Here is a 12,657-nt window from a genome sequence, read left to right as displayed (position 1 = left end):
GTTTTAAGTTCCTTGGCGTACACATCACAGACAAACTGAAATTGTCCACCCACATAGACAGTGTGGTGAGGAAGGCACAACAGCGCCTCTTCAACCTCAGGAGACTGAAGAAATTTGGCTTGTCACCTAAAACCCTCACAAACTTTTACAGATGCACAATTGAGAGCATCCTGTTGGGCTGTATCACCGCCTGGTACGGCAACTGCACCACCCACAACCTCAAGGCTCTCCAGAGGATGGTGCGGTCTGCACAACGCATCACCGAGGGTAAACTACCTGCCCTCCAGGACACCTACAGAATCCGATGTCACTGGAAGGCCAAAAAGTTAATCAAGGACAACAACCACCCGAGCCACTGCCTGTTCACCCCGCTACCATCTAGAAGGCGAGGTCAGTACAGGTGCATCAAAGCTGGGACCGAGAGACTGAAAAACAGCTTCTAAGGCCATCAGACTGCCTACATTCAGACTCAAAATCATCGGCCACTTTAATAAATGGATCACTAGTCACTTTAATAATGCCACTTTAATAATGTTTACATATCTTGCATTACTCATCTCATATGTATATACTGTATTCTATACCATCTATTGCATCTTGCCTATGCTGCTCGGTCATCACTCATCCATATATTTATATGTACATATTCTTATTCCATCCCTTTACTTTAGATTTGTGTGTGTTAAGTAGTTGTTGTTGAATTGTTAGATTACTTGTTAGATATTACTGCACTGTCGGAACTAGAAGCACAAGCATTTCACTACACTTGCATTAACATCTGCTAACCATGTGTATGTGATCAATAAAATTTGATTTGATTCATGACACAGCAGGGGCGAAACGCTCCTTGTGAATGCCAGTTACTTTTTAAAGTTGGCTATAGTGTGATTCCAGCCTTCAGCTAATTTACCGCAGGCTGCGTCTCTGCTGCTGTTTTATTCAACCTGGCTCATTTTGTAGTCCCTTTATACTTCAGAGAAACAGCTTGCCTTGGTAAGGTAATAGATACTGGTACTTCCACACTTTTGTAATGATAGTGAAAATGGCTGTTGTCCTATAAACGTATGGATATCAATTGATGTCTGATAAATAATTATTTATCAACAGATGTTATAAACTAGTTGGAAAACAACTATAGTAAGATGTACAACATTCAATTACTTTTTTATTTGTTTGATTTTCTCTTCCTGTTGCTCGGACGATTAACCAGAGCATAGGTGTCTTATACTAACTGCATATTTCCTATTTCTCTCCTCTGTCCTCTCTGTCTGTCTAGATGAAGCTGTGGAACAAGTACAAGGTGACCAGTATTCCCTCGCTGGTGTTTGTGGATGCAGCCACAGGGAAGGTGGTGTGTCGGAACGGACTACTGGTGGTGAGAGATGACCCCAAAGGTAAATCTCCTCAGTCAGACTGAGCCTCAGCACTGAGCAACTGTACGGGCACCGGAACACAGACACACACGCGCGCAAACAAGCACACAGTTTATTACATGAAAAATGCCTCGTCAGAATTTCATATTGCGAAGTTTCTGTGCCACATCCTTCACCAGTTGGAGAGCTGCCATATTTCTCAATTTGTGTCCTGTTCTGGTATTGCATGAATATTATAAAGTGCCCTGTCTTATTCCCACATCTGCAGACCTATAATTTCCAAGCTTTTAAGTGGGAGACTGCCTGTTCGCAAGAGCAGACTTGCATTCCTTTCTGGTACATGAGAGGATGTCCTCTCATGGCCAAAAAATCACAATATTTTGACATCCTGCTCTTTAGAGCCCTTATTGCACAACATGAGAAAGGCCCATTAGTCAGAGAGGGGGTGTTCCAAAAAAGGTCCAAATACAAATTCCATCTAGACACCGTTGCCCAAGATGACACACAAAACAATACATACCTCGGCCTAAACATCAGCGCCACAGGTAACTTCCACCAAGCTGTGAACGAGCTGAGAGACAAGGCAAGAAGGGACTTCTATACCATCAAAAGGAACATCAAATTTGACTTACCAATTAGGATCTGGCAAAAAATACTCAAATCAGTTATAGAACCCATTGCCGTTTATGGTTGTGAGGTCTGCCAACCCAGAATTCACAAAATGGGGCAAACACCAAATTGAGACTGCATGCAGAATTTTGCAAAAATATCCTCAATGTACAACGTAAAACACCAAATAATGCATGCAGAGCAGAATTAGTCCAATAACCCCTCATGATCAAAATCCAGAAAAGAGACGTTAAATTCTACAACCACCTAAAAGGAAGCGATTCCCAAACCTTCCATAACAAAACCATCACCTACAGAAAGATAAACCTGGAGAAGAGTCCCCTAAGCAAGCTGGTCCTCGGGCTCTGTTCAAACACACCCCACAGAGCCCCAGGACAGCAACACAATTAGACCCAACCAAATCATGAGAAAACAAAAAGTGAATTATTTCCAATGTGTCAAGTAATTTAAAAATAAAAACTGAGCAAACTAGAATGCTTTTGGCCCTAAACAGAGTATACAGTGGCAGAATACCTGACCACTGTGACTGACCCAAACTTAAGGAAAGCTTTGACTATGTACAGACTCAGTGAGCATAGCCTTGCTATTGAGAAAGGCTGCCGTATGCAGACCTTGAGGACAGGCTATGTGCACACAGCCCACAAAATTAGGTGGAAACTGAGCTGCAATTCCTAACCTCCTGCCAAATGAATGACTATATTAGAGAGACATATTTCCCTCAGATTAACAGATCCACAAAGAATTCGAAAGCAAACCCAATTTTGATAAACTCCCATATCTACTGGGTGAAATACCACAGTGTGCAATCACAGCAGCAAGATTTGTGACCTGAAAAGAAAAGGGCAACCAGTGAAGAACAAACACCATTGTAAATACAACCCATATTTATGTTTTATTTATTTTCCCTTTTGTACTTTAACTATTTGCACATCATTACAACACAGTATATAGATGTAATATGACATTTGAAATGTCTTTATTCTTTTGGAACTTCTGTGAGTGTAATGTTTACTGTACATTTTTGTTTATTTCACTTTTGTTTATTATCTACTTCACTTGCTTTGGCAAATTTAACATATGCTTCCCATGCCAATAAAGCCCTTGAATTGAATTGAATTGCGAGAGAGAGTGGAGAGAGTAGGCATGGTGGCAGTAGAACACGTGGTGCAGGGGAATGGATTTCACGAGCTGAACTGTATGACAGATCCTCTGTCTGCTTAATGAATCCCAGTCTCCATCCCAGCCCACAGTAGACTGCATACTGTATCATTCCCATGATTCATTAACACCAACTAGATGTGGTAAAGAAGAGATTCATCCATCCCCTCCTCTTTCAGAGTTGTTAGAGGGTAGCGGTAGCAGAAAAGGGGTGTGTTTGTTGTAGTGAGGAAGGGAGGCGGGGTAGTAGGTGGGCTGGGGGTGAAAGGGGGAAGGTGGTTGAGAATTCAGGACCCTCTCTCTTTCAGCATTGTGAAAGGGCCTAGCTGTCTTCAGTGGTGGAGTGGAGGAGAAGTTGCCTGCAGCACCAGGAAGGAGTGCACTTTTACAGTGTGAATGGGGACAACAATAAAAGGCTACAGCGGCAGAGGCAGTGGGGATGTGTCAGCCCTGCCTAATGAAGGCCTATAGAGGAAGGCCCACATAAAGGAACCTTTACAGCCCTGCCTACAGCGCTTTATTTATGATTACACCTTATTATTTGGTCATCCCAAATGCATCTCTAGTGCTTGACACTAACAATGAAGATACCTTGAAAAAGAAACGAGAGGGAGTAAGGCTGGCAGCGCTCCCTGTATGGGAAATTGAAAAGCATGGCTTTCAATAATCATTCAAATCTAATTTTGCATCTGTTGTGCGGTCCCATTTCCAAACGCAGATGACATGGATTACAAAAGAGCTTGTGAGTAGGAGACACACTGGGTATAGACGTTTGTATGACAAATGCTGGGCACATGTGCATGTATTTAATATCTAATAGCTGTGCCAGAGGGATGGAGAGAGTGCTCTGGTTTTGAATGGGGAGTTTCTCACACAGAAAAAGCTCTCTTCTCTGTTCACTAATCAGACCCTTGTCTCTCTATCCTTTTTCCCCAACACCAAACCCTCCCTCCCACCCTACTTCTCCCTCATTCCATCACCCCCTCTTCACCTCTGTCCTTTTCTCCCTCCTCCCCCTTACCCCCCCRCTCTCAGGCCTGGAGTTCCCCTGGGGGCCCAAGCCCTTTGCGGAGGTGGTGGCCGGCCCTCTGCTCAGGAACAACAGGCAGACGACAGACATCAGCTCCCTGGAGGGCCACTATGTGGGAGTGTACTTCTCAGCACACTGGGTAAGTGGTGGGGGGGCCGGGAAGGACACACACGCAGGGAGGGAGGGAAAGGACCCTCATTTTCCTTCTCAGGCACCCAGCTGTCCTCTGATATGAGCAGTAGCCTTATGAAAACAAAGGCATCAGTGAAAGCCAGGGCGGGGCGGCAGGGCACAGCGGGAGGAAACACAGCAGCCGGTAGCCAGGAATGGACAGAGTAGTTAGGGGACTTCCATTGTCTGGGACTACAGTAGCTAGTTATTCCACTCCTTGCCGTCATCACCAACTAGTGCCCTTTTTAAAGTGGGCACTGGGCGTCAGATCCATTGTCTCTGTCAGTGCTGGGCTTGCCCATCCATGTGAAGGTCGTGACTTGGTGATGCATGAAAGGCTTGTGTCACTGATGAGCTCAGCTGATGACACACACACACACACACACACACACACACACACACACACACACAGGCCGCAGACGCCCCTCCAGCTGCCAGTGCTGCCTTCAGCTCCAGAGAACAGTCAACACCAAGCCATAACGCACTGACTGGTCCACTTTCCAAACCAATACAAATTTGTACATTTTATTTGTCACATGCTTCACAAACAACAGGTGTAGACTAACAGTGAATTTTTTACTTACAGGTCCTTTTCCAACGATGCAGAGTTAAAGATAAAATAGAAATAGTGACATGAGGAATAAATACACAGTGAATAACAATAACGAGTAAAAATAGCATGGCTATAGACAGGGAGTTCCAAGTCAATGTGCAGGGGTATGAGGTAATTGAGGTAATTATGTACATATATAACTACAAAAGCTATAACAATGGAGCCGGAGGGGATGGCTGCCGTTTTACGGGCTCCTAACCAACTGTGCTATTTTGTGTGTTTTTATGCATTTTTTGTAACTTATTTAGTACATAATGTTGCTGCTACCGTCTCTTATGACCAAAAAGAGCTTCTGGATATCAGAACAGCGATTACTCACCTCGAACTGGACGAAGATTTTTTTTTTGTGAGTCCGACGCGAAGGATATACTGTTTCTCCGAGACCAGGCCCAAATTCCTATCATTCGCGTGAAGAAAAGACAGAGGTACAGGGGGCGGAGATCAGGGTGCTTTGTGAGAATTCGTCAGCGAGTGCGTAACCCGCCTCTACCATCTGTTCTATTGGCAAACGTGCAATCTCTGGAGAATAAACTGGATGAGCTCCGTTCGAGACTATTCTACCAACGGGACATTAACTGAAATATGTTATGTTTCACAGAGTCGTGGCTGAACAACAACACGAATAATATTCATTTGGCTGGATTTTCCGTGCATCGGCAGGACAGAACTGCTACGTCCGGTAAGACGAGTGGTAGTGGTGTGTGTCTGTCTGTCAATAACAGCTGGTGATCGATGTCTAATATTAAGGAAGTCTCGGTATTGCTCGCCTGAGGTAGTGTGGTCCACAGCTTATCATGAGGTACTCTATCTACCAAGAGTTTTCATCTATGTTTTTCGTAGCCGTCTATTTACCACCACAAACCGATGTTGGCACTAAGGCCGTACTTAACAAGCTGTGTAAGGCCATAAGCAAACAAGAAAATGCTCATCCAGAAGCAGCACTCCTAGTGGCTGGGGACTTTAATGCGGGCAAACTTAAATCCGTTTTACCTCATTTCTCCCAGCATGTCACCTGTGCAACCAGATGGGAAAAAAACTCTAGACCACCTTTACTCCACACACAGAGATGCATACAAAGCTCTCCCTCGCCCTCTATTTGGCAAATCTGACCATAAATCTATACTCCTGATTCCTGCTTACAAGCAAAAACTAAAGCAGGATGTACCAGTACCTCGCTCAATACGGAAGTGGTCAGATGATGCAGATGCTACGCTACAGGACTGTTTTGCTAGCACAGACTGGAATATGTTCCGGGATTCATCCAATGGCATTGAGGAGTATAACACCTGAGTCATCGGCTTCATCAGTGCATCAACGACATTGTCCCCACAGTGACCGTATGTACATATCCCAACCAGAAGTCATGGATTACAGGCAACAACCGCACCGAGCTAAAGGCTAGAGCTGCCACTGCCGTTTTCAAGTAGTGGGACACTAATCCGGACGCTTATAAGAAATGCCGCTATGCCCTCAAAAGAACCATCAAACAGGCAAAGCGTCAATACAGGACTAAGATTGAATCCTACTACACTGGCTCTGATGCTCGTCAGATGTGGCAGGGCTTGCAAACTATTACGGACTGCAAAGGGAAACCCAGCCGCGAGCTGCCCAGTGACGCGAGCCTACCAGATAGGCTAAATGCCTTTTATGCTCGCTTCGAGGCAAGCAACACTGAAGCACCAGCTGTTGTGGATGGCTGTGTGATCACACTCTCCGTAGCTGATGTGAGCAAGACCTTTTAAACAGGTCAACATTAACAAGGCCGCGGGGCCAGACGGATTACCAGGATGTGTACTCCGAGCATGGTGGACCAACTGGCAAGTGTCTTCACTGACATTTTCAACCTCTCCCTGACCGACTCTGTAATACCTACATGTTTCAAGCAGACCACCCTAGTCCTTGTGCCCAAGAAATCGAAGGTAACCTGCCTAAATGACTACTGCCCCCTAGCACTCATGACGATATTCATGATGGCTGGTCATGGCTCACATCAATACCATCATCCTGGAAACCCTGGACCCACTTCAATTCGCAAACCGCCCCAAAAGATCCACAGATGACGCAATCTCAATTGCACTCCACACTGCCCTTTCCCACCTGGACAAAAGGAACACCTATGTGAGAATGCTGTTCATTGACTACAGCTTAGCGTTCAACACCATAGTGCCTACAAAGCTCATCACTAAGCTAAGGACCCTGGGACTAAACACCTCCCTCTGCAACTGGATCCTGGACTTCTTGACCAGCTGCCCCCAGGTGGTAAGGGGAGGCAACAACACATCTGCCACGCTGATCCTCAACACGGGGGCCCCTCAGGGGTGCGTGCTTAGTCCCCTCCTGTACTCCCTGTTCACCCACGACTGTGTGGCCAAGCACGACTCCAACATCATCATTAAGTTTGCTGACGACACAACGGTGGTGGCCTGATCACCGACAACGATGAGACATCCTATAGGGAGGAGGTCAGGGACCTGGCAGTGTGGTGCAAGGACAACCACCTCTCCCTCAATGTGAGCAAGACAAACGAGCTGATCGTGGACAACAGGAAAAGGAGGGCCGAACAGTCCCCCATTAACATCGGGGCTGTAGTGGAGCGGGTCGAGAGTTTCAAGTTCCTTGATGTCCACATCAACAACAAACTATCATGGTCCAAAAACACCAAGAAAGTTGTGAAGAGTGCACGACAATGCCTTTTCCCCCCTCTTGAGACTGAAAAGATTTGGCATGGGTCCCCAGATCCTCAAAAGGTTCTACAGCTGCACCATCGAGAGCATCCTGACCGGTTGCATCACCGTTTGGTATGGCATCTGCTCGGCATCCGACCGTTACGCGCTACAGAGGGTAATGCGTACTGCCCAGTACATCACTGGGGCCAAGCTTCCTGCCATCCCTGTTCTCTCTGCTACCGCACAACAAGAGGTACCGGAGCGCCAAGTCTCGGTTCAAAAGGCTTCTTTATAGCTTCTACCCCCAAGCCATAAGACTGCCAAACAATTAAATTGCACCCCAGACTATTTACATTGACCCCCTCCCCCCTTTGTTTGTACACTGCTGCTGCTCGCTGTTTGTTTATCTATGCATAGTAACTTTACCCCTACCTACATGTACAAATGACCTTGACTAACCTGTACCTCCGCACATTGACTCGGTACCAGTACCCCCTGTATATAGCCTCGTTATTGTTATTGTTACTTTTTATTTTATTCTGTGTTACTTTTTATTTTATTTTTCACTTAAGAAAATATTTACTAAATAAACAAATCTCTTTCTTGAACTGCATTGTTGGTTAAGGGCTTGTAAATCAACATTTCACAGGAACACGGTAAGGTCTACACCTGTTGTATTCAGCGCATGTGACAAATACAATTTGATATAGTTATGTGTATTATTTTAAGGCTACATTCCCCTCTCTTAACAGTGTAAATCCACCCCACCATTAAGAGACAGTTCCAAGCGTGAAATGGCCAGCACTTGGCCAGGGGATTACTTTTTACCAACAACCTGAAGTGACCCTCGACAGGATAGAGTAGGCGACCCAGTTCCTCACTGACTTTACCCTCGTCACTAGCTATGTGTGTGTGAGCGCTGTGTTTGTGTCACTGAGGCTGAGAAAGAAAAAGGAGGAAATGGAGAATGGATAGAGAGAATATACTGTAAGAGGGAGAGACTGAGTGAGACTGGTCTGGTTTGTTTTCTTCAGCCACAGATCTGCCACCGCTGGCACTCTGATACCATCTTAATGCCAGCCGTTCTGCTCCTCCACGCTCGCACGCACTCATGGAGGGAACACAACACACACACACACACACTAGACCAGAGACTATGAAGTCATTCTCCCTGCTTGACTTGTGAGTGTGTATTTTGAGAGCCCTCTCAACAACAAATGCCTCCAAGCCAAGACCATCCTGAGTTCAATCCTGAGCACTTAGGTTCTCACATTTGAATGGCCCAGGAAACAAAATTAAATGTTAGTCCTGGTTTCTGGTGAAACATTGGAGTGACGTACTGCAGAGTCAGTCAGAAAACACACCCAAGGCCATGTTGACCTCAACTACACATCCGTCATCATTATATATATATATATATATATATACAGTTGTATAGGGACAGATCAATATAGGTCATTCTGGAAACTGTTTGTGTTGTCCCTGCAGTGCCCTCCATGCCGCAGTCTGACCCGGGTGCTGGTAGAATCATATCGCACTGTGAAGGAATCAGGTCAGAAGTTTGAGATAGTGTTCGTCAGCGCTGACAGGTGAGACTCATGCAGTATTTCCTTCACACACGCATACACACTCTCTGTCTCGCGCTCTCTCTGTTGCTCTCTCGCGCATATAATATATATATATACTTATATATATACATATATATATATATATATATATATATATATCTATATCAATAATATATATTATATACTCACCACACCAATCTTGTTATCTTGTCCGCATTCTAAAACCTACCATCAACACACACTTGATCAGAAATACAGCGTAGACATTGATAATATTGTAAATGACTTTTTGAGCTGGAAACGGCTGATTTTTAAAGAATTATAATAATAATGGAATATCTACATAGGTGTACAAAGGCCCATTTATCAGCAACCATCACTCCTGTGTTCCAATGGCATGTTGAGTGCCTAGAAGGCCAGCATCCCGGAGTCGCCTCTTCACTGTTGACGTTGAGACTGGTGTTTTGCGGTTACCATTTAATGAAGCTGCCAGTTGAGGACTCGTGAGGCATCTGTTTCTCAAACTAGACACTCTAATGTACTTGTCCTCTTGCTCAGTTGTGCACCGGGGCCTCCTACTCTTTCTATTCTGGTTAGAGACAGTTTGTGCTGTTCTGTGAAGGGAGTAGTACACAGCATTGTATGAGATCTTCAGTTATATGGCAATTTCTCACATGGAATAGCCTTCATGTCTCAGAACAAGAATAGACTGACAAGTTTCAGAAGAAAGTTCTTTGTTTCTGGCCATTTTGAGCCTGTAATCAAACCCACAAATGCTGATGCTCCAGATACTCAACTAGTCTAAAGAAGGCCAGGTTTTTTGCTTCTTTAATCAGAACAACAGTTTTCAGCTGTGCTAACATAATTGCACGAGTATTCTAATGATCAATTAGCCTTCTTAAAATTATAAACTTGGATTAGCTAACACAACGTGGCATTAGAACACAGGAGTGATGGTTGCTGATAATGGGCCTCTGTACGCCTATGTAGATATTGCATTAAAGATCTGCCGTTTACAGCTACAATAGTCATTTACAACATTAACAATGTCTACACTGTATTTCTGATCAATTTTATGTTATTTTAATGGAGAAAAATTTGAATCGACTGAATAAACAGAGTTGACAGTGGCTCTGAGGGTTGTTTTGTGTTTGTCAACCAACGCAGGTCGGAGGAGTCCTTTCAGCAGTACTTCAGTGAGATGCCTTGGTTGGCAGTTCCATACTCCGATGAGGCCCGACGATCACGACTCAACAGACTCTTCGGAATACAAGGTACAACCCTATCTCTGATGTCTCCTCCTGTACTCATATACTGAAGTCCTCCTGGACATGATGCTCAGAGTGAGTATCAAACACTAACTGTCTGGCCAAATTATGTGTTGATGTGGAGAAGCGGCCTAATGGCAGCCAGCTCTACTGTGTGCTGTTCTGTGCTGGGTCAGGGTAGGGAACAGTGAACAGATAGCCCTCAAGCTAAAGGAATGTGGGCTGGTAATCAAGTTTACTGTCCCGCTCGCTGAGTAAGGGTCATTTCTCTGTCTCACTCTGCCTTTCTTTTTCCTTCTTCCCAAGGCTTTTTTTCTATAACCCACCTCCCACCCCCGTCTCTCGCTAATGCCCCACCATCAAATCTGTCCGTCTGTGTCGTCTGTCTGTCCGTCCACAGGGAAGTAGTGTGGTTGTAGTCAAGGTGCTGGGTCATTGCCTCTTCTGCCTGGATGTTAAGAATGCTTGCAGGACTGGTCGATACTGCCCCGCTTCCCCATTCAAACCCCTGTTATTCACACTGGCCCCCACCCATCACCACACACACACACACACACACACACACACACACACCCTTCCTCCCAGCCAAACACACACTATGCACTCTGTCTGTTTCTGATAAGGCTGTTTAATACAGCAGTGAGATTGTAATCTGAAAGACTGTGGGAGAGAAAGGGGTCGGGCGTTATGAAAAATCTCCTGAACAGGGAACGCAGCGGGAGTCTGAGCAGAGAAATGGATGGAGAGAGGGAGAGAGACAGAGAGCAGAGGCAGGTCAGAGCCTCTGAGGGACTTTAAGCTCCTCCATACCACACAGATAAACAGTGGGAGAGAGACAGCCATATGTGGTGAGAGTAACTGGAAACATGGAAGAACAGAAGGGTGAGGTGGCAGAATAGCAAGATCTTCAATTCATGATTGTTCTCCCTGTTTCCATCTTTCTCACTTTCTTTTTTCCTCTCTCCCACACTCCCTCCCCAGGTATTCCCACCCTTATTCTGCTGGACACGGAAGGTCACATGATCACGCGACAGGGCCGTGTGGAGGTGCTGAATGACCCAGAGTGTCGGCTCTTCCCCTGGCACCCCCGGCCCGTACTGGAGCTCAGCGAGTCCAACGCCGTGCAGCTCCACGAGGGGCCCTGCCTCGTGCTCTTTGTGGGTGAGTAGATNCCCTGGCACCCCCGGCCCGTACTGGAGCTCAGCGAGTCCAACGCCGTGCAGCTCCACGAGGGGCCCTGCCTCGTGCTCTTTGTGGGTGAGTAGATGAGTGGATGACCATTTCAATGTCAGTCCCTACCGTGCACCTCCATGAGAGGCCCTACCTCGTGCTCTTTGTGGGTGAATGGAGGAGCATTCAGTACTGGTTTCTACCAAAACAATCCTTCAGACTATGTATAGTAGTACATTCTAAAGAATATTGTGCAAGTAGTAAAAGTGAACAGATCAGTTGTAAGGCCGCATGCTATAATAAAGTTTGAGAACATGCAAGAGTAGGGTAGAGAGAAGGATGAGAAGAAAATGGTCTGTCTGTCTGTTAGGCTGTTAGCATTGAGAGAGATGGCAGAGATGGATGCCATGCTCTGCTAAGTGGCTCAGGCCAAAGTGGACAGGACAGCCAGCAGGCCAGACGACACAATAATAAAGCAATGTGAGAATGGAGTGACCGGGTGCACACTGATGACCTCGTGATTTCAGGCCACCCTAAGATCAGATCCAAAGGGGTCAGCCACAGCTCTCCTCCATTTGCCTCCTCACTCATCTGTACATCTGTCCGTTCACTCACCCCGTCTCCTCCTTTTGTCTCCTCACTCATCTGTACATCTGTCTGTTCACTCACCCCCTCTCTCCTCCCGTCCTGCACATTCTTTCTCTCCTTTTTCTCATGGCTGGTTTTCTTTCTCTCTTCATCCTGTCCCCTCTGGTCTTTCTCTCTTCATCCTGTCCCCTCTGGTCTTTCTCTCTTCATCCTGTCTCCCCTCTGGTCTTTCTCTCTTCATCCTGTCCCCTCTGGTCTTTCTCTCTTCATCCTGTCCCCTCTCTGGTCTTTCTCTCTTCATCCTGTCCCCTCTGGTCTTTCTCTCTTCATCTTGTCTCCCCTCTGGTCTTTCTCTCTTCATCCTGTCTCCCCTCTGGTCTTTCTCTCTTCATCCTGTCTCCCCTCTGGTCTTTCTCTCTTCA

The 12,657-nt window shown here is 45.8% G+C and overlaps 1 protein-coding gene across 1 annotated transcript in view; it reads left to right on the top strand.

Annotated features, from left to right (window-relative positions):
* Positions 1 to 12,657, top strand: part of LOC111982659 (nucleoredoxin-like) — a 74,670-nt gene that overhangs the window by 55,106 nt on the left and 6,907 nt on the right. Inside the window, 5 exon segments of the mRNA XM_024014270.2 lie at positions 1,277 to 1,394; positions 4,197 to 4,330; positions 9,130 to 9,230; positions 10,377 to 10,483; positions 11,459 to 11,638. Coding sequence (XP_023870038.1) covers positions 1,277 to 1,394; positions 4,197 to 4,330; positions 9,130 to 9,230; positions 10,377 to 10,483; positions 11,459 to 11,638 — 640 coding nt within the window.

Source organism: Salvelinus sp. IW2-2015, linkage group LG22 (assembly GCF_002910315.2).
Source record: "Salvelinus sp. IW2-2015 linkage group LG22, ASM291031v2, whole genome shotgun sequence".
In the NCBI taxonomy this organism is placed as follows: Eukaryota; Metazoa; Chordata; class Actinopteri; order Salmoniformes; family Salmonidae; genus Salvelinus; species Salvelinus sp. IW2-2015.
This window is presented reverse-complemented; position numbering and strand designations above follow the sequence as displayed.